Source organism: Siphateles boraxobius, unplaced genomic scaffold, assembly GCF_051911475.1.
Source record: "Siphateles boraxobius isolate OS27281-9 unplaced genomic scaffold, OSU_SipBor_1 151, whole genome shotgun sequence".
NCBI classification, from domain to species: domain Eukaryota; kingdom Metazoa; phylum Chordata; class Actinopteri; order Cypriniformes; family Leuciscidae; genus Siphateles; species Siphateles boraxobius.
This window is the reverse complement of record NW_027508757.1, coordinates 994062-1012450: the sequence shown is the minus strand read 5'-3', so window position 1 is coordinate 1012450 and position 18389 is coordinate 994062. Positions and strand designations below refer to the sequence as shown.

Below are 18389 nucleotides of genomic sequence, written 5' to 3'. Positions count from 1 at the left end.
GTCAATCAAAAAGGTGGTCTGGTTTGTATTGATATTTAAGAGCTGCTGTTTAAATGGGTTTGTTCACTTATAATCCGGAGTCAAGTTACTTTAAAGACTGAGGTGCGTCTGTTTAAAGTGGATGAAATGGTTAAATGTTTAGTCCCAGAATCAGTTAAGCAAAAACTTGCAGTTCCAGTTCACCTAAATGACATCATCAGCTTATTGATGCAGCAGTTGTTGTGAACTAAATTTACATGAATGATGTAAATCAGTCTGTGAAATGTTATGTGCCGTTAATAACCTGTGAAACACGGACATGTGCCTTAAACGATACCGTGCCGCTCTTTCTCCAGAGCAGATCAAACTGTGCACACAAATAAACAATTAAAACATCATTTCTTATTGCTCTTGGCTTTATTACTCCAAACTCAATACTGCAGACACTGGCCATGATTCATAACCTAATGCATGAGAACAAGAGGTCATCAGATGTAACATGTTTTCAGTCCAGATTAAACACCAATATTACCTGAGAATGACTTATTCACAGTGGATACCACTTTAAAGGAATAATGCACCCAAAAATGATAGTTATGACATTATTTACACACCCTAATATCATTTCAAACCTGTTTGACTTATTTTACCTTGAACTTTAAAAGGAGGATCTTTTTCTTGAAATGTGAAACTGCAGAAGATTCAAAGGCCAAAAATGCTTTTATGCTGTTTTATGCCCTTTCTGGTCACTATAAAGAGTCGTTTTATGTTCTTAAAAATCCTCCTTTTTGTGTTCCAGAGAAAAATCAAACAGCTCTGGATCAACATGAGAGAGTAAATAAACACTATTCCTTTAACCCAAAATGGTCTAGATTTCACATTATGGAGCTTTTGGCCCCTTCTGAACATTTAGTGGTCGATGAATCTGCGGCAGGAAAAAAAATGACTCAGTTAAATGACTCAGTTAAATGACTCAGTTAAATGACTCAGTTAAATGACTCAGTTAAATGACTCAGTTAAATGACTCAGTTAAATGACTCAGTTAAATGACTCAGTTAAATGACTCAGTTAAATGACTCAGTTAAATGACTCAGTTAAATGACTCAGTTAAATGACTCAGTTAAATGACTCAGTTAAATGACTCAGTTAAATGACTCAGTTAAATGACTCAGTGAATCTACTTGAGTTCTCCACAGTCGCGGATGCTGATTCTCTTGGCGGTTCTTCCCGATCGAGATCCCAGCTCCTCCACCTTCCTCACCACATCCAGCCCGTCTTTAATGCTGCCGAACACCACGTGCTTCCCGTCCAGCCTGGAAAACACACAACACACACTCTCAACTCGCATTCACTCACACATGAAACGGAAGAGGATCTTCTCGTACCACTCTGTTTTGATTGTGCAGATGAAGAACTGGGATCCGTTTGTGTTTGGTCCAGCGTTGGCCATGGACAGAATACCTGAAGAAGAAAAAACATCAAAAAACCAAAAAAACACACAGACACACACAAGAACTTCATGAGTCATAACTAGTGGCTGACGGACACGTGTTTGACGATACAGATATCTAGACAGCTGCTGATGTAAATGCATGTTTGCAAATAAACACACACATAACACAATATATACTTATTAAATTATATATATGCATTTATACCATGGTCTGGGTGAATACTCGATTCTGATTGGCTGCAGGGTGTCCATTAAAAAGTGATAAAGGACACCTAGTAAAGGAGTTCTCGGGTGAAACTGACTGTTAACCGTTCGAAATTAATAAATAAATGCGCTGGCTACATCAGCTGTGAGTAACCATAGCAACAGGCAGTCAACGTGTCCGTTTACAATTTATTGTATCAAAACAAACATCTAGTTAGCCGTTATACATAGCCTACTAATACAACAACGAGCGACTTCGTTATCTCTTTTAACCCTTTTTGGAGAATTTGACAACTTTGATGACTGGGATGCGGCAGAAGAAAGAAAAATTGTAAATAAAATGGAGAAACGACACAAGGAGATTACAACGCTGAGCGGACTATAAATATCCCCGGTTGCTAACTAAACCGTCAGGCGTACGTTAACCAGGGAATCCAAGTTAATGTTAGTAAAAACTTTAGATTTCGATTGTAAAACTGCTTAAAATATAAACTAATGTTTTAAAAATGTGTTATTTGGGAAGTGACCATGGTATAAGTGGGTTAATGCCCTTCGAGGCGTCCATTGTCAGGTATTAATGGACTTCGGCGGAATAATAAAATATAAATAAACACTGATCTCGATCTGACAGAGAAAAATAGCAGATTGTCATAACTTATTTTAACTTGCAAAATATAAGAATTGGAAGCAATTCTTCTGCGTCGGACGGTTTACGCCTCGCCGTCCTCCATTAATACAGCTCGGGATCATTTCGTCACGTCGCGATGCATTGTGGGAATCACGGTACGGAAGTAGATGTACTGTATAGTAGGCAGTACGTAATTACGTTGGTCATTAGATAATATTAGGTTTAATTTAGGTTATTTTTAGGAAAATGGTTCAGTATTGTGAACTGCTGTAATCGGTCTCACGATCGACCGGGCAAACGCCTCACTAATCATATAAGTGCTGGTCTTTTTGCTTTGCTTTGTGGTCAAATCCGTTAGCGCAAAAATCACCAAGCAACAGTGAAGAGTACGGCGTAGGGGATAATTTAATAATTTGACAAAATACAAATAAAGAAAGTGATTTTAAAAAGCAGGAGAGGGTTGCTTTGGGCATTTAATGATATACATAAACAATTACAATGCCACATACCAGAAAACATAACATTAACTTTCTTAATATTTCACGTAGTGGCGACTACGGCAAATCAGCTGTTCTCCTGTAGTAGACGGTTACAGTAGAACCAAAGCCCGTATGCGGAAAGCCTGTTCACTCCCTATTAAGCCCTATAGAGTGCCGAAGTTATGATGTCACTTTGTAGGCCAAACGCGGAAGTGAGTTAGCATTTTAGCACTTCCGGTTCCCTCGCCCTAAAGTCTATGGGTTTTTTGAATGGGTTTTTGCTGAATCGGCTGAAATAAGGTCTGTGGTTAACAAAGCCTCAAAATATTTTCACGTTTTGATCTATGACATAAAACACACCAGTTATAACCTGCTTGTGGTTTTTTAAACTTTATTGTGTCTGCTTGTGGTTTTTAAACTTTATATAGGCTTCAAAATGTGTCAATTTTGGATTAGCTTGTAAAGATTATCTTGATAGACAAAACGTGTAAGGGTCACAACTCTTTGTTGAACACAGATCTTATTTTTTTGCGATTGTCCAAAAGTCTATGGGGAAAATGCATAGCTTTTCGATCGAGGGGACCCAAGCGCCGCTAACGTCCGAGTCGTCCTACAAAGTGACGTCATAACTACGGTACTCTATTGTACCGAATTTTGGTTGTAGTTCCACCAGAGTTCCACTGGGGGGCGATCGCCCTGAGTGCAAAATGAATGGGAGTCTATGGAGCTAGACGGCTAAATTAGTCAACATGGGTTATAGGTCGAAAGTTGAATGAACGAGTACTTATTTCCTTTCGATTTCTTACAGGTTGAGTTGTTGTTGCCCATTACACGCTAGCATTCTGCTAATGGAAGCTGATTGGTCAGTGAAGGACTGATTACGTCCAGAGATACCGCTTGATGGCATCGTGGCATCCGAAGCGGGACCAGAATGTGTGTGTGTATTTTCGGTGTGGTCTTTTAAAACAATAAAACAAAAACTCTTCTAGCACGTGTATTTACCTGTGTCAGCGGTGTTGTCGATGCCTCGAGAGAAAAGAAAGTGCAGAGCGCGAAAGCACCAAAGTGACCGAAGGATTGCCGTAAAGCAGTATCTCGGTCGTACGATGAGTATGACGTCATTGACATTTTAAAATACTTTTTAAAGCAAATAATTGACTCTAAAAAATCTAACACCCAGTAATCTGTAATTTCTTTGCATCTCCTTTCGAATACAACATTTAAATTACTAGACAAAAAATTATATCCTGAGAAAAGTAGATTTTGAGGGGTATATCTCCATTGACCTCCATTCATTCTGCACTCGTCCTGTGAGCGCCCTCATGTGGAGCCAGAGTGGAACTGCAACCAGTTCAGAACCCGGAAGTTTACTGGGAGTGAAAGTTCTCTTCAGTGAACGTCCTGAAGTAGCAGTTAAAGTCGCACATGCGCAATAGAACGCCAGAATGCCGTTGCAACAGAGGCTGTTACTTAAAGGGGAACTGAAACAAAAAAAATAATAATTCGATAACATGTTGGTTATTAAAATTGTAAACAAATTAATCCAAAAATAAATGTTAAAAACAAAACGTATATAAAGTTTTTCCCAATACCGAAATTAACATTTGTTGTTAGAGCGCAGCCGTGTTCGATGACGTCACTGGCATGGTACCACTGTTGGCTACTAACGTACTCTGCGGGCTACTCTGCGGGCTACTCTGCGGGCTACTCTGCGGGCTACTCTGCGGGCTACTCTGCGGGCTACTCTGCGGGCTACTCTGCGGGCTACTCTGCGGGCTACTCTGCGGGCTACTCTGCGGGCTACTCTGCGGGCTACTCTGCGGGCTACTCTGCGGGCTACTCTGCGGGCTACTCTGCGGGCTACTCTGCGGGCTACTCTGCGGGCTACTCTGCGGGCTACTCTGCGGGCTACTCTGCGGGCTACTCTGCGGGCTACTCTGCGGGCTACTCTGCGGGCTACTCTGCGGGCTACTCTGCGGGCTACTCTGCGGGCTACTCTGCGGGCTACTCTGCGGGCTACTCTGCGGGCTACTCTGCGGGCTACTCTGCGGGCTACTCTGCGGGCTACTCTGCGGGCTACTCTGCGGGCTACTCTGCGGGCTACTCTGCGGGCTACTCTGCGGGCTACTCTGCGGGCTACTCTGCGGGCTACTCTGCGGGCTACTCTGCGGGCTACTCTGCGGGCTACTCTGCGGGCTACTCTGCGGCTACTTTTGACAGTATGGACAGAGAAATGTACAAGTTAACACTAAAACAGCATTTAAGTAAGAAGTTGAATCATCAAACGTAATAATAAAACTGCATATTCTTCACTGTATGAATGAAACGTATACTGCTTCTAATAGACTGCTGTCACTTTAAGAACTACAGTAATGCAGGAATCTGGAATATACTGATACACATAGAACCTTGTGTTTTTGACACTTTAAATGCAATATGACGATAAAGAGAATTTAGTTTAGTGCACGCGCTGTGACAGCTGGCTGTCTGTGCATTGCGTTTAGGCGTGTGCGCTCGTAAAATTTAAACTGGCAAGGCGCGCCGCCGCGTCTCATACACAGTTTGAAAGCGGCTGAAATCACAGCAGTAAGTTTCTTGCGGGTGTCGTCGATGGAAATTGCTTATATTGGATAGAATCTTTGATGTCGGATTCATTTAGCAAGGTGACCTACGGTGAAGGTGAACAACTATGAGGTGAGTGGAACTTTACAGGACCCGCCGGGGTCACATTTAGGCCACAGTCATTTTGCAAACATGTTATTCGGTCCTTGATGGCATCGGATGTGTTATATTCGCTTGTTGGACAGATCACAATGCATTAAGACCATAGACTGTAAAAAATATGGACAAAGCGTCTGTGACGTCACCCATAGACTTTCTGAAGAACGGTTTTGAGGCCGTTTATGGGGGGTATGGGCGGCGCCATCTCGGAAAATCTTTTCAGAAAGGATACAGAAGTGGTATGATGTGTTGTGTCAGATCATGGCCGAGACGTCAAATTTCAGGAATTCCACTCGGCGCAGCCCGTTATCAGCTGTCAATCAAAGTTAACCATGCCCTTATTTGTCAAACATTTTATATCTAAATACGATCTAAACTAACGAGTTAGAAAAAAATTCACCCCCCCTCACAGTTGTCAGCCACTCGGAACCTATCGAAAAATACTATAAAAGTCCATGGGACCAACCTGTAAAAACATGAATGTATGCTGTGAAAACGGACATTTTAACATGGGGTCTATGGACATTTGCTCACTTTTGGGACCTGCCCCTAGCGGATTTTCGATGTATTGCAGTTTTTCGCACTTCCGGGTAGGCTTCATTTTTCAGATTGGAATGTTGCCGCTCGATTAAGATCCCCCTCTCGATCTGTTATGCTCTTGAGATGCTATTTTGCTGGAGCTGTCAAGGTAGCCTAGCATGCCACTGACGTCACGGACCGTTGAAGCTCAAGATGGCTGCGCCCTAGTAACAAAACACCAAACTAACATTACTCCCCCCCCCCCCCCGTAACTACTTCAGTAGTTTTAAGTGTCCTACCGCAAATAACACATCTGATATATCACCTTTACTTCCTATTTCGTTTCAGTTCCCCTTTAAAAAACCCTAATACCTGACAATGGACACCTCGTCGGGCATTAACCCTTACATATCACACACACACACTAACAAACAAATCAATAAGTAAACAAATAGTTGTTACTTGTCAGGCAAAATATACAAACACTTAACATAAAGACAAAAAAAAAAGCAACAACAAAAAAATAAAATATCTTAAAAACATTATTAACCTATGTATATTTAAAATATTAACATGTTATGAATAAAAATAATTACAGAATACAATTTCTATCACTGCATCACACATGATTTGCTTCCAATTCTTATATTTAGCAAGTAAAAATAAGTTATGACAATCTGCTATTTTTCTCTGTCAGATCGAGATCAGTGTTAATTTATATTTTGTTATAGTATTTTGATATTTTGCTTTAATTTGTTAAATTTCGGTTTTCATTTTAATGTGTTTTGTAATATTATTTGATTGTCATTTTTATTGAGTTTTTTTAAGACATATCCATTTAGCTTTGATTTTAGTAATTTAAGAATATTATCTTCAACTTAATTAAGTCGTTTATTTTTTTTCCATCTAATATTTTATTTTAGTTAACTAAAACTATATATTTTTTATTATTATTTTAGTTTTAGTTAACACTAACGGATTGATTTAACAGTAATTGTAGCGCCATCTAGAGGCGTGTACCTGTTCCTGCAGAGAAACTGAAGGATCGCAGTGACCCAAACAATCATCAAACTCTCCTGCGTTCAGCATGACGACAATCAATGAAAACCTTCACTGACTAAAGCGTGCAAGCCGCGTGTATCGAGCAAAGACAGGTGTGTTTTACCTGGTCCGGTGTGTTTCAGTTTGAAGTTCTCGTCCGGAAATCTCGGACCGTAGATGGATTTTCCTCCGGTTCCGTTGTGGTTGGTAAAATCTCCTCCCTGAGAGAAACACACTAGTGTAAATACATGATCACATGTTTAAATACATGATCACATGCAAAAAGTATTTGAGGCTTAAAAATTAGAAAAAGAAATTAGGCAGAATTAATCATGCAGGATTAATGTAAGGACAGGAAGAGCACGTGTTTTATTCAGTGGTTATTAAAGGGCTTTGTAAAAATCACAATATAAAGGGATAGTTTACACAAAGATGAAACTGTCATCATTTACACACCCTTGTGTTTTTCCAAACATGCATGAATTTCTTTCTTCTGATATAGGTAACCAAACAGTTGACGGCACCCATTGACTTCCATACAAGAAAAAATAAAATAAAAATACTATGGAAGTCAATACAGGTTCGGAAAAACACAAGGGTGTGTAGCCTAAATGAGGATGATTTTTGGGTGAACTTTTAAGATTACACTGAAAGCCAAACCCAGAAGCGCCGGCAGGATTGATCTGAATCATGAAGGCGTGTGTGATCTTGTTCTTCATCTAGAAATGATGAGGAGGAGGATCATGTTACCTGACACATGAACTGTGGGATCACCCTGTGGAAGATGGAGCCCTTGTACCCGAATCCATGTTCACCAGTGCAGAGAGCTCGGAAATTCTCTGTGAAACACACAAAAGATCAAACATGGCACCTGTGTGAGAGATATAACGAACATGCGCTGCTTTCAAGGGTTTTACCTGCGGTTTTGGGCACAACATCCGCATTCAGCTAAAGTTCAGAAAGATAGAGAGTTAAAGGTCAATGAAGAACGAGAGTTAAAGGTCAATGGAGAACGAGAGGTCATTTAAAATAATCACATTGCAAAATAAATGCGCATAGGAACTATCTACATTTGTGTTGAACATTTAAATATTTGATTGAAATATATTTAAAAAACAAAAACATTTGTGATATCCAAAACTTTTCAGAAATGTTATGGATTATTATAAAATTACGAATTTTGCCGGTTAGTACTATGGAGAAGGCTAAGCTCATAAATATTAATTACTTCGAGATGCCGTTACTTTACACACTCCAGTCACGCATTCTAATTAATATCCAAAACAATCCTCGAAGAATTCGCTGATTCGCCGACTGTAGCGTCCATTCAGCCAATCAGACGAACTAACCAGACGAACGTCGAGCTGCGTCATTATTATTCATAAGCCAAGCCTTCCTCATAGTAGAGTTCGTAACGTCTCTCGCGCTCGCTCACTTCGAAGGTCACTCGACCGAGCGGTTCGTTATCCGCCGCGATGTCGAAGAACACCACCGGGTTGTTGTTGGCTTGAGCTCCGGTGGCGTACATACGCGCAGCCGTGAAGGCCAACGAGCATAATTTAATCCTGTTACTGATGATTAACATGCTGATTCCGGTTAAAGACTCCTGCCGCTGTTACAGACACACAGGAAGAGCGGAAGAGTCACACGGAAGCTTTAAAAAGCGTGGCGTGTGCGCGCACGTCACATGTCAATTTCAGACATAAATAAGAGAAAATAAATACATGTGCATCAATATACTATGCAATTAGCATAAGTATTAGTAAATAAAAGTTACTTAGTAAAATCAGACTATAGAATAAGGGCCTTTGGTAAAATCAAATCAAAATAAAATATATTTTTTAACTTTAAAAAACGTTATAAAATATATTAACGTCGCACGGAAGCGTTTTAAGCGTGGCGTGCGCGCACGTCACATGATTATTTCTAAAACATAAATAATAATAAATAAATACATGTGAATTAATATGTGAATAACATGTTAACTAATATAATATGTTATTAATATTAGTATTAAGTATTAGGTACATATACGTTCATTAGTAAAATCAATGACTATAGAATACATGGCTGGTCAAATCAAGTTAAAATATTGAATCACTATTAAACTTTTTTTTTTTACTTAAACACTTTAAGATTATGCTTTTGGTCCTATCGTTAGCCAAAATAACATTATCATCAATGCACAAAAACATAAAGGTCAGAGGTGACTATAACATCATAACCTGAACGATCAAAAATGTCTTTTAAAGATCTACTTTAAGTGATAACTGATATGTTCAGTATTGCATTCTCCTTTTCTATACAGACTTAAATTGACTATCTCCGAAAGCAGTGCATGAACTCACAGAATCAATAACTCAGCTTACTAATACAATAAACACTGAGTCAAAATATTACAGATGAGTTTATTGAGCTTTGGACTGTTTGAGGACAGACTGTGTCACAGGTTGAAGAAAGCAACTTTTTCTGCTGCTCACGCCATTTAACTACAATCAGAGCAAAGAAATCACAACCAAAGGCTTTATTTCTGTGAAAACACGAGCCGTGATCGCATGAGTCTCCGTAAACATTAATCTTCATGGGGAAAAACCTGATGTTTGATGTTTAAATGTAATGATTTCGCAGATAAAAACAGTTTAGAATCAGATATTAAAATCATCCTTCTCTTTCATAAAAAATGGAAGACTTGTGTCGCATATTCAAATTCATTAAAAAAATTAATTGCATGTGTATAATTTTTTTTGCTATGTGATGCAATCATCAGAACAAGACAAATGATAAAAAATAATTTACCAAAACAAAACATATTCAGCATTTTAAACCAATTTCAAATGGCTGTTATAGCTTTTACATACAGCTGCCCTTTCTACAAACGTGTATAGATTTATTTCACATAAGGCTGTTATATTTGCTTGTACATATTAACAATATTTCTCATATTAACATGAAACTCTGTATTACAATAAACTGAGCTTCCGACAGCTTTACACACCATTGGTTTTCGTGAATGAAAGTGTATTTGAACCGAACGTCACTTTGCTAATTAAGATAATATTTCAGGGTGTTTGTGGCGATTACAAGGTGGTTTCTTTCTGGTCCAATATGGTATTCCAGTCATTACATATACACACATTATATATGTATATACACCACTGTTCAAAAGTTTGAGGTCAGTAAAAATAGTTTTGAAAGAAATTAATATTTTTATTCTGCGAGGATGCATTAAATTGATCAAAAGACGCTCAATCAATCTAAAGTTTAAATATTAAATAATATTATATCTTTAATATTTCCCATAAATGTTTCTAGAGCATCATCATATTAGAATGATTTCCGAAGGATCATGTGACACTGAAGACTTGAGTAATAGTGCTGAAAATTCAGCTTTGATCACAGGAATAAATTATATTTTACAATATATTCATATAGAAAACAGCTATTTTGAATTGTAATAATATTTTACTGTATTTTAGATCAAAGAAATGCAGCTTAAAAGACTTCTTAAACATGAAAACGTCCCACCGACCTCAAACTTTTCAACAGTAGTGTACAGTATATTTTAATGCCAATCTATAAATTAGTATGTATTATAGTACAGTATTGCATTCTGTGTGTTTCTCTCGCTCTTGCAATGAATATTCATAGACATACAGTGGCAGAAGAAAAATGGATGACCAACTAATACAAAAGACCTTACAAATGTATTCACAAATATTTACAAGAAAATAATACAACTGCATTATGAACAGTAGTGAACTAGACGGGTAATTGCATGGAACGACTTGAGTGTGTTTCTGTTCTTAATGCAAGTAAATCAACATGAGCTCGATTTCTTTTTTTCCCTTTACGTTTCCAAATAGTGCGAATTGTTTAGAATAAGAGCTGTGCTTTGAGATGTCAGCGTGAATGTTTGAGAATCTGTGCTGAAATTAAAAGAGAAACAGAGCTGCTTGTAAGGAACAGAGGATACAGAACGACAGCGGACGGATGTTGGTCTGGTTCTTCATATCAAAATCAAAGCCAGTAGAAAAAACGCTTGAACATATATTTCACTCTCGTGTGGTAAAAAAGACTGAATTCAGCTGTAAAGTTCATTCAGCTCCACTCTCCTCGGACGCTCAGAGGTTGTGCTAACTTTATATTAAATGCCTAAAAATGGTTTGTAATTTTGATTCTGATAAAAATAAGGTATCTGGGTAACTCTTTATAATAAGGTCCTGTTGGTTAACATTGGTTAATAAGCAACACTTTTGTTACAGTATTTATTAATCTTTGTTAACATTAGTAAAATGATTTTAACAACCCTCTGATGCTGGTCGCGTGGCGGTCAAAATCACACATTTTTCAAATGTATTTATTTAAATGAAATGAATGCACTATATTTTAGTTTTATAATGTTTTTATTTGATATTTTGTATTTTAAAAAAGGGGATTTAATGGTAATAAATTATATTTATGCAGTAGTTATAATCCATTTAATCACTTTTTGAGCATAGACCTAAAAAAATTTAATTTCCAACTTAAACTTTCGTAAATCTTGAATGTTTTGTAGCGCAGACTGAAACTTGGTCTCTTTTTAGAGAAGACCCTTGACAGATTATTGCTGAAGTGGCACAAGCTTAAAAAAGTGAACTTAAAAAAAGTTGAAGAATTTTACGTTTATTGTTATGAAAAATGCACAAAAATAATATTTACATTTACATTTTTATATGAAATATAAAGACACATTTTACTATAAAACTGTGAGAAAATCAAAGCCATAAATCTGAACAAGTTTTGTTCCTAATTTGAGGTTGATATTTTAAAAAATGAGCTTTCAATGAGATTTTGTTTGGCCGCGAAACTATTTTCTCATTCATTTCCAATGCACTCATTTTGGACCACGAACAATACAAGTGTGACTACTTGTTTCAGGACCATTTCATATTTTAGAATTTTTTTTTTGTGTTCACACAGCAAAATCTTTACCATGTTTCGTACTATTCTGATGAAAGAAAAAAAGAAAAAAGTAAAAAATGTATTAAAAAATGACAGAAGAGCATCAGAGGGTTAATAATGTATTAGCGCATGTTGAAATTACACTTAACTAAGATAACTAAATGCTCTAGAAGTATTTTTCAATGTCAGTTCATGTTAATTACTGTAGTAAACTAATGTTAAGAACTGAAACCTTACTGAGAATCATTAGTGATGAATGATTATTCGTAGCACAACCTCTGCGGTCGGTGTCTGTTCACGCTGGTTTAAAAATCTGTACAGGAAGAGGAAACGACGGTAAGTGCATTTGTGTTTGTCAAGTATGGAGGAGCTGCTAGTGGAGGGTTTGTGGGTCTCAGTTATTCTCGAAGAGAGACAGCAGGTCGTCGTTGCTGCTGGGAAGCTCAGGAGGATCCAGGTATGACAGAAGATCATCGGGATTCATCAGGTCTGGAAGCAGCTAAAGCGGGAAAAACAATCACATCAATATCACGGAAAACCAGGTGATCAAAAGTGTCGTGAGTCACACGTCCTTCACCCGGGGATGTGCACAGATAGCCGTATTAATCACATGAGTTTAAATTATAAAGGTCAAATTATAAGGTCTTTCTTGTTCTTTTTTTTTTGTATTCTTATATTGTTGGTGTTTCTGTTTTGTTTTCGGGGTTATTTGGATTCCACACATATCGACCAATAAACAAACCCCAAAAAACAAAACATAACAAAGGGCAAATATTTCAAATTATAAGGTCTTCCTTGTCTTTTCTTTCTTTACCTTTTTTTGTTAGCTTGTTCTTTTATATTGTTGTTGTTTCTGTGTTTTGTTTTAGTTTTTTTTTTTGGTCGATATGTGTATTTTGTAAAATTTCTGTATCTATTCCTGTATTGAAAAAAAAAAAAAAGTAAAAAAGTGTCAGGAGTCAGTCTGAACTCACATCTAAAGACGCCTCGCGTACGTCTGCGCTGCTCTGACCCTCCATGTTACCCGGCGAGGGGTTAAAGGTCATGTCTGTGGTCATGTGTCTGCTGGGGGCGGAGCTCTGCTGAGTGGGCGTCGGCCTGCAGGGAAGGGGCGGGGCGTTGTGATGCAACCGCTGAGTACTGGGCGGTCCACGCATACTGTGCTGCAGGGGATTGTGGGATTGAACTGTGTTAAGGGGGTGAGGCGTCTGTGAAGAACAGAAATCAGAAAATATACATTAATTAACATGTTTATTAAATAAGGATGCACAACATGTCAGTATTGTCAATGCTTCCCTTAGGTTAAACCTCACTCACACTCACACTCACTCACTCACTCACTCACTCACTCACTCACTCACTCACTCACTCACTCACTCACTCACTCACTCACTCACACACACTGTCACTCTCACACACACACTCACACACTCACTCACTCACACTCACTCATAAACACACTCACTCACTCACTCACTCACTCACTCACTCACTCTCACACACTCACACACTCACTCACTCACACACTCACACACTCACACACACACACACACACACACACACACACACACACACACACACACACACACACACACACACACACACACTCACACTCACTCACACACACACTCACTCTCACGTCATTAGGCAGAGTTCTGTCTCACTGAGACTCACCGTGTCGTGTAGTGTGTGTGTCAGGCCGCTCCCAGAGGTCGGCAGGTCAGCGGGGGGGCGTGGCAGCTGCGACCCCTGGATGAACTCACTAACTGATGATGCTGGAGGGTTGCCATGGGGATAGTCACCAAACTTACTGTGGCCTTGGTAACTGTTGCCTAGTAAAACCAATCACAGAGGTGACATTGTGCTACATAGCAGGGCGACAGACAAAATCATATCGAGATCGCCATAAAATTTGCGCTGATAACGATGATAAGCTCTGGACATTTTTTCTCGATAAGGATTAATTTAATAGAGTATCACGCAGCAGAAATAAATGCGACAACAGCCAGCATGTCTCTAATAAGTGAATCTGAAACAAAAACATACAAAGTAACAAAGGTTATTCAGTCAAGAACGAGTGAATTTTCTCTGTCTTTTGTTTGATTAGTGTTATTATAGAGACGGCAGCTACTGTCACTTTAGTATAGTTAGTATAGTTAGTATAGTTTCTGATTCCTGCAGCTCTGAAAACAGAATGGTTTAGAATCAAATTAAAATCATATTTTCTGTTTTCTGCCCAGCACAGAAAACATTTAGCAGATAACAACGAGTCGTCTCGCGCTTGAACTGTTTAAAGTCATAATGAAATGCTCACAAAGGAATTGATGAGAGGAATCGAAATTTTCATTTTATAACAAGTATCCGATTCCTGACCTCAAGTATTTGATTCCAGAATTGGACTCGATTTTCGCTTCCCAACCCTAATCGTGCAGCACGAGTGTTGTGGGTAATTCAGTGGGATGCACCTGGGCTGTTGAATTGGCTAGAATATTCAATATAATATTGGTTTACAATATTACTGATCTGCCTGCATTGACACCATTATATGAGAACTGAACAGAGCTGGACGATGACATCACGGTTTTCTCCAAAGCGGCTATATATATATATAAATGAACTAAATAAATAACTTTTTTACAACAAAAATGAAACATCACTGAACTTATTTAAGATGAACTGTGAAGCTATTTTGTGAAACAAACTTTGTTGCAGAGTTTTCTCTGCAAAGCTGCTTTGAAACAAACTGTATTGTAAAAAGCGCAATATAAATAAAGGTGACTTGACTTGTGGGTAAATCAGTGGGATGCACCTGGGCTGTTGAACTGGTTAGTGCTGTTGTTCTGCTGGTTCTGGTTGGGATATGGGCCGAGCTGAGCGATCATGTCCGTCACGTTGGGCAGCACCGTCTGACTGGGACTGGTGGTTTTGAAGCGCTTGGTCATCAGCCCGTCCGGATCTTCTTTTATGTGCGGCTCAGATTTGATCTGGATCGGCCTCCAGCTGCACGACGGGTCTATCATGACCTCCTCGAACTCTGAGCTGAAACAGGATCAGTGATCAGTCCAGCAGCGCTGACCCCTAATAGTCCACTAACCGTAAGGTTTATGGTACTAAATTATAGTTATGCAGTAGTTACAATCCATTTAATCACTTTTTGAGCATTGACCTGAAAATTAAATTTCCAAGTTAAACGGTCGTAAATCTTGAATGTTTTGAGAAGACACTTGACAGGTTATTGCTGAATTGACAAGTTTAAAAAAAAGGTGAAATTTACATTTATTGTTTGAAAAATGCTCAGAAATAAAAATATTTTTTTATATAAAATATAAGACACATTTTACTCAAAAACTATGAAAAAAACAAATCCATAAATCTAAACAAGTTTTGTTCCTAATTTGAGGTTGATATTAAAAAATTGGCCGCAGTACCAAACGCTTCCACTAGATTAAATTATTTTCCTATTCATTTCCAATGTGATTATTTTTGACCACGAACAATACAAGTGAGACTATTTAGCTGCATGACAGGTCTATCATGACCGTCTCGAACTCTGAGCTGAAAGTGGATCAGTCTAGTAGCGCTGGCCCCTAATAGTCAAAGAACCATTAGTCGACTAGAAGAGGCTTAAGCCCAATTTATACTTCTGCGTCGAACTTACGCCGTAGCTACGCCGTAGGCTGTGCGTAGCGCGTGTACCCTTCGGCGTACCCTGACGTGCACCTCTCCAAAAATGTAACAACGCGCCAATTCTACACGGACGCAAGCGCTGTGATTGGTCTGCTCAAACCGCTCTCTCGGGTTTCACATGCTCCCTCTGCGTGCGTCAACGCGGACAACGATGCAGAAGTATAAATTAAAACCAATGCGTAGTCTACGGCGTAGAGGCTCCGGCGTATGTCCGACACAGAAGTATAAATCAGCCTTTAGTCGACCAAAATTTTATTAGTCGTTTCGTCTGAAACTCGTAAATGAAAAATCACGCAGGCTGTAACGGAAGGATCGTTAACGGCCGAAAATCCAAACATTCCCCTATCATCCCTCGACCTCAAATATGATTATCACTTGAAACATGTAAGTAGAAGCAGAAGTCGCTCGCTCTAATGTTAACCTAGACAAATGTGCGCTATTATTATTATCCATATCATAGTGTTTGTATGGAGAGAGTGTTTACTGCATGGCTTATACAGGCGTCGGTGCAATCACTCGCATTCAACTTAAAATTCTCCATCATTTTTGGTCATACAGATGATAGTAATGCAAACTGTAAAGGGTCTAATTTATTTTTGTAAACTCACAATAACAACAAAACGTTGTGCTTTTGTAAAATAATGGCGATTTCTGTCGATTCGGTCTTGAACTTCAGGGCATCACAGAAATGAACCGAAACTCAGCGTATACTTGCCTCACAGACATGAGAAATGTATGTAGAGAAAGCTTGACATTTTTACATTTGAATGAACAGATTCCAATGGAAAATAAATATTCTCCGCGTCTACTACTGCGGAGATGACATCGTTGACGCACTGTAATCTCTGCAGCCGAAAACACAGAAAACATTACCAATAAATTATTAAAATGTTTAGACAGTTTTTTTTTTTTACATTCTTGATCATTATGTTTGCCGGTGCGCTGTGGCAAGCTTTATGTTTGAATTTGTGGGCTGATTAGGCTATACGTATTTTATATAGGCAATTAAAGGCGCATTATTATGATTTATGGCTTTTCAATATAAACGCACGATTAGTCGATTAATGACTTAAATTAACGACTTCTCGTCGATCTTTAGTGGAGGGTAGCCCTTCAGTCTAGTGACATCTAAAAGCAGACGGTTTGGTTTGTTTCAAGGTTTATAAACTCCTTTTCCAAACTGCACAAACTTACAAAGCCAAAAGTAACTTAACTGTTTGAAGCCGAAACAAGGACAGACTTACTTCTGGAGAGCGTTTAAGATCCCCCACATGTACTGATCCACCTCCAGGCCTTCTAACAGAGCGGATTTACTGAAGAAGAGAAACAGAAGATCAGTTCTGCACAATTCAACCATCTCAGACGTGATCTCAGGATTGACGGGTTCTTACTTGCACACCGGACATCTCCATGTGCCGCGCTCACAGTTCAGCTCTAAATACGACTCCAGGTCAAAGCACTGCAACAATAACACAACAAGACATTACATCGGTTTTCAAACTTCCTGATGTCAAATATGATGATCCCTTCGGTGGAGACACGTTTATAAAATATAAGTGGATCATGCTCTACCATTGAGAGTTTTTCTTAAGATATTAATAATTTTATTAAGCAAGGATGCAGTAACTTAATCAAAAGTGACAGTAAAGACATTTATAAATTTTACAAAATATTTCTATTTCAAATAAATGCTTTCTATTCATCAAAGAATCCTGAAAAAATACATGAATGATGGTTTCCAAATAAGTATGAACTGTTTTCATATTTTTATATGAATATCTCATATAATATATCATATTATACTGACTAAAGGATCATGTGACACTGAAGACTGGAGAAATGATGATCACAGAAATAATTTGCAGTTTACTATATATTCACATAGAAAACGGTTATTTTAAATTGTAAAAATATTTCACAATATTACTGTTTTTAATGCATTTTTATCAAATAAATGAAGCCTGGGTGAGTAGAAGAGATTTCTTTCAAAAACAAAAAATAAGTAGTGTAATTTCATATATAAAGACTAATTTACTGTAAAATAAATTAAATAAAATTTCTAATATACTGTGTGAGAATTTTGTATATATATTATAAATAGCATTTTTGTAAAATTAAATAGTTTACATATATATATATATATATACACATTTAAAATCCTGACATTGCATTAATTACTGTCTTGGAGTCTTTTTCTACCCTCTTTTAGACTCATTATGGATGCATCAACCTGAGAAGATTTTTTTTAAATTCAATTAAAATTGATCTGTAGTGATTTTCACAATACATAAAGTTCCCGAGCAGATTTACAGTTGACTTTCACAGCCCTAAAAATATACATTTTTATACAGGGTATCTGCACACTTTTTAAAGTCAAATTTAAGGCTTTTTAAGACCTGGAGAAATCAAAATTAATACCTTACATTAGGGGTACGCAATATTGACAAAAATATGTCTCAATATTTTCAAAGTTTTGTTGATAATTAGATGATATTTATATTGTGTTTATGTACTGGTACCATGGCTGGTTTAGGCCCGTTGTTGACAGCTGACTCACAAAGATACATATATTTTTCATATTCTATGCAGTGGTCAGTTCACAGCAGTGAAAGAAATTAAAAAAATTTTTAAAGGACAATATTAGCAACCTTAAATTGAGTTCCAGGGGCATTTTCACCCATATATGGACCTTTTTTTTTACTTAGAGGTATGCATCACCTTTTATGTTAAATTCTAA

The 18389-nt window shown here is 37.9% G+C and overlaps 2 protein-coding genes across 5 annotated transcripts in view; both read right to left on the bottom strand.

The window, feature by feature from the left end:
* Positions 1 to 377: 377 nt before the first annotated feature.
* ppifb (peptidylprolyl isomerase Fb) lies at positions 378 to 8942 on the bottom strand. The gene is made up of 6 exons (XM_077230869.1): positions 8460 to 8942; positions 7942 to 7972; positions 7775 to 7863; positions 7149 to 7245; positions 1365 to 1440; positions 378 to 1292 (listed from the first exon to the last, which is right to left on the bottom strand). Exons 1-6 carry the CDS (start codon positions 8607 to 8609, stop codon positions 1157 to 1159), a joined length of 579 nt encoding a protein of 192 aa, XP_077086984.1. The 5' UTR covers positions 8610 to 8942; the 3' UTR covers positions 378 to 1156.
* A 470-nt stretch (positions 8943 to 9412) lies between these two features.
* The window catches only part of LOC143738792 (zinc finger MIZ domain-containing protein 1-like), a 49221-nt gene continuing 40244 nt past the window's right edge, over positions 9413 to 18389 (bottom strand). For 3 of the 4 annotated variants that reach the window (XM_077230864.1, XM_077230866.1, XM_077230865.1), the window contains 6 exons: positions 17044 to 17111; positions 16897 to 16965; positions 14775 to 15004; positions 13640 to 13797; positions 12940 to 13173; positions 9413 to 12464 (listed from right to left, as the gene is read on the bottom strand). In XM_077230864.1, coding sequence (XP_077086979.1) covers positions 12360 to 12464; positions 12940 to 13173; positions 13640 to 13797; positions 14775 to 15004; positions 16897 to 16965; positions 17044 to 17111 — 864 coding nt within the window. In that variant the 3' untranslated portion in view covers positions 9413 to 12359. Of the gene's footprint in view, positions 12465 to 12816; positions 13174 to 13639; positions 13798 to 14774; positions 15005 to 16896; positions 16966 to 17043; positions 17112 to 18389 lie in introns of those variants that run through there. The other variant, XM_077230867.1, reaches the window with a different exon arrangement.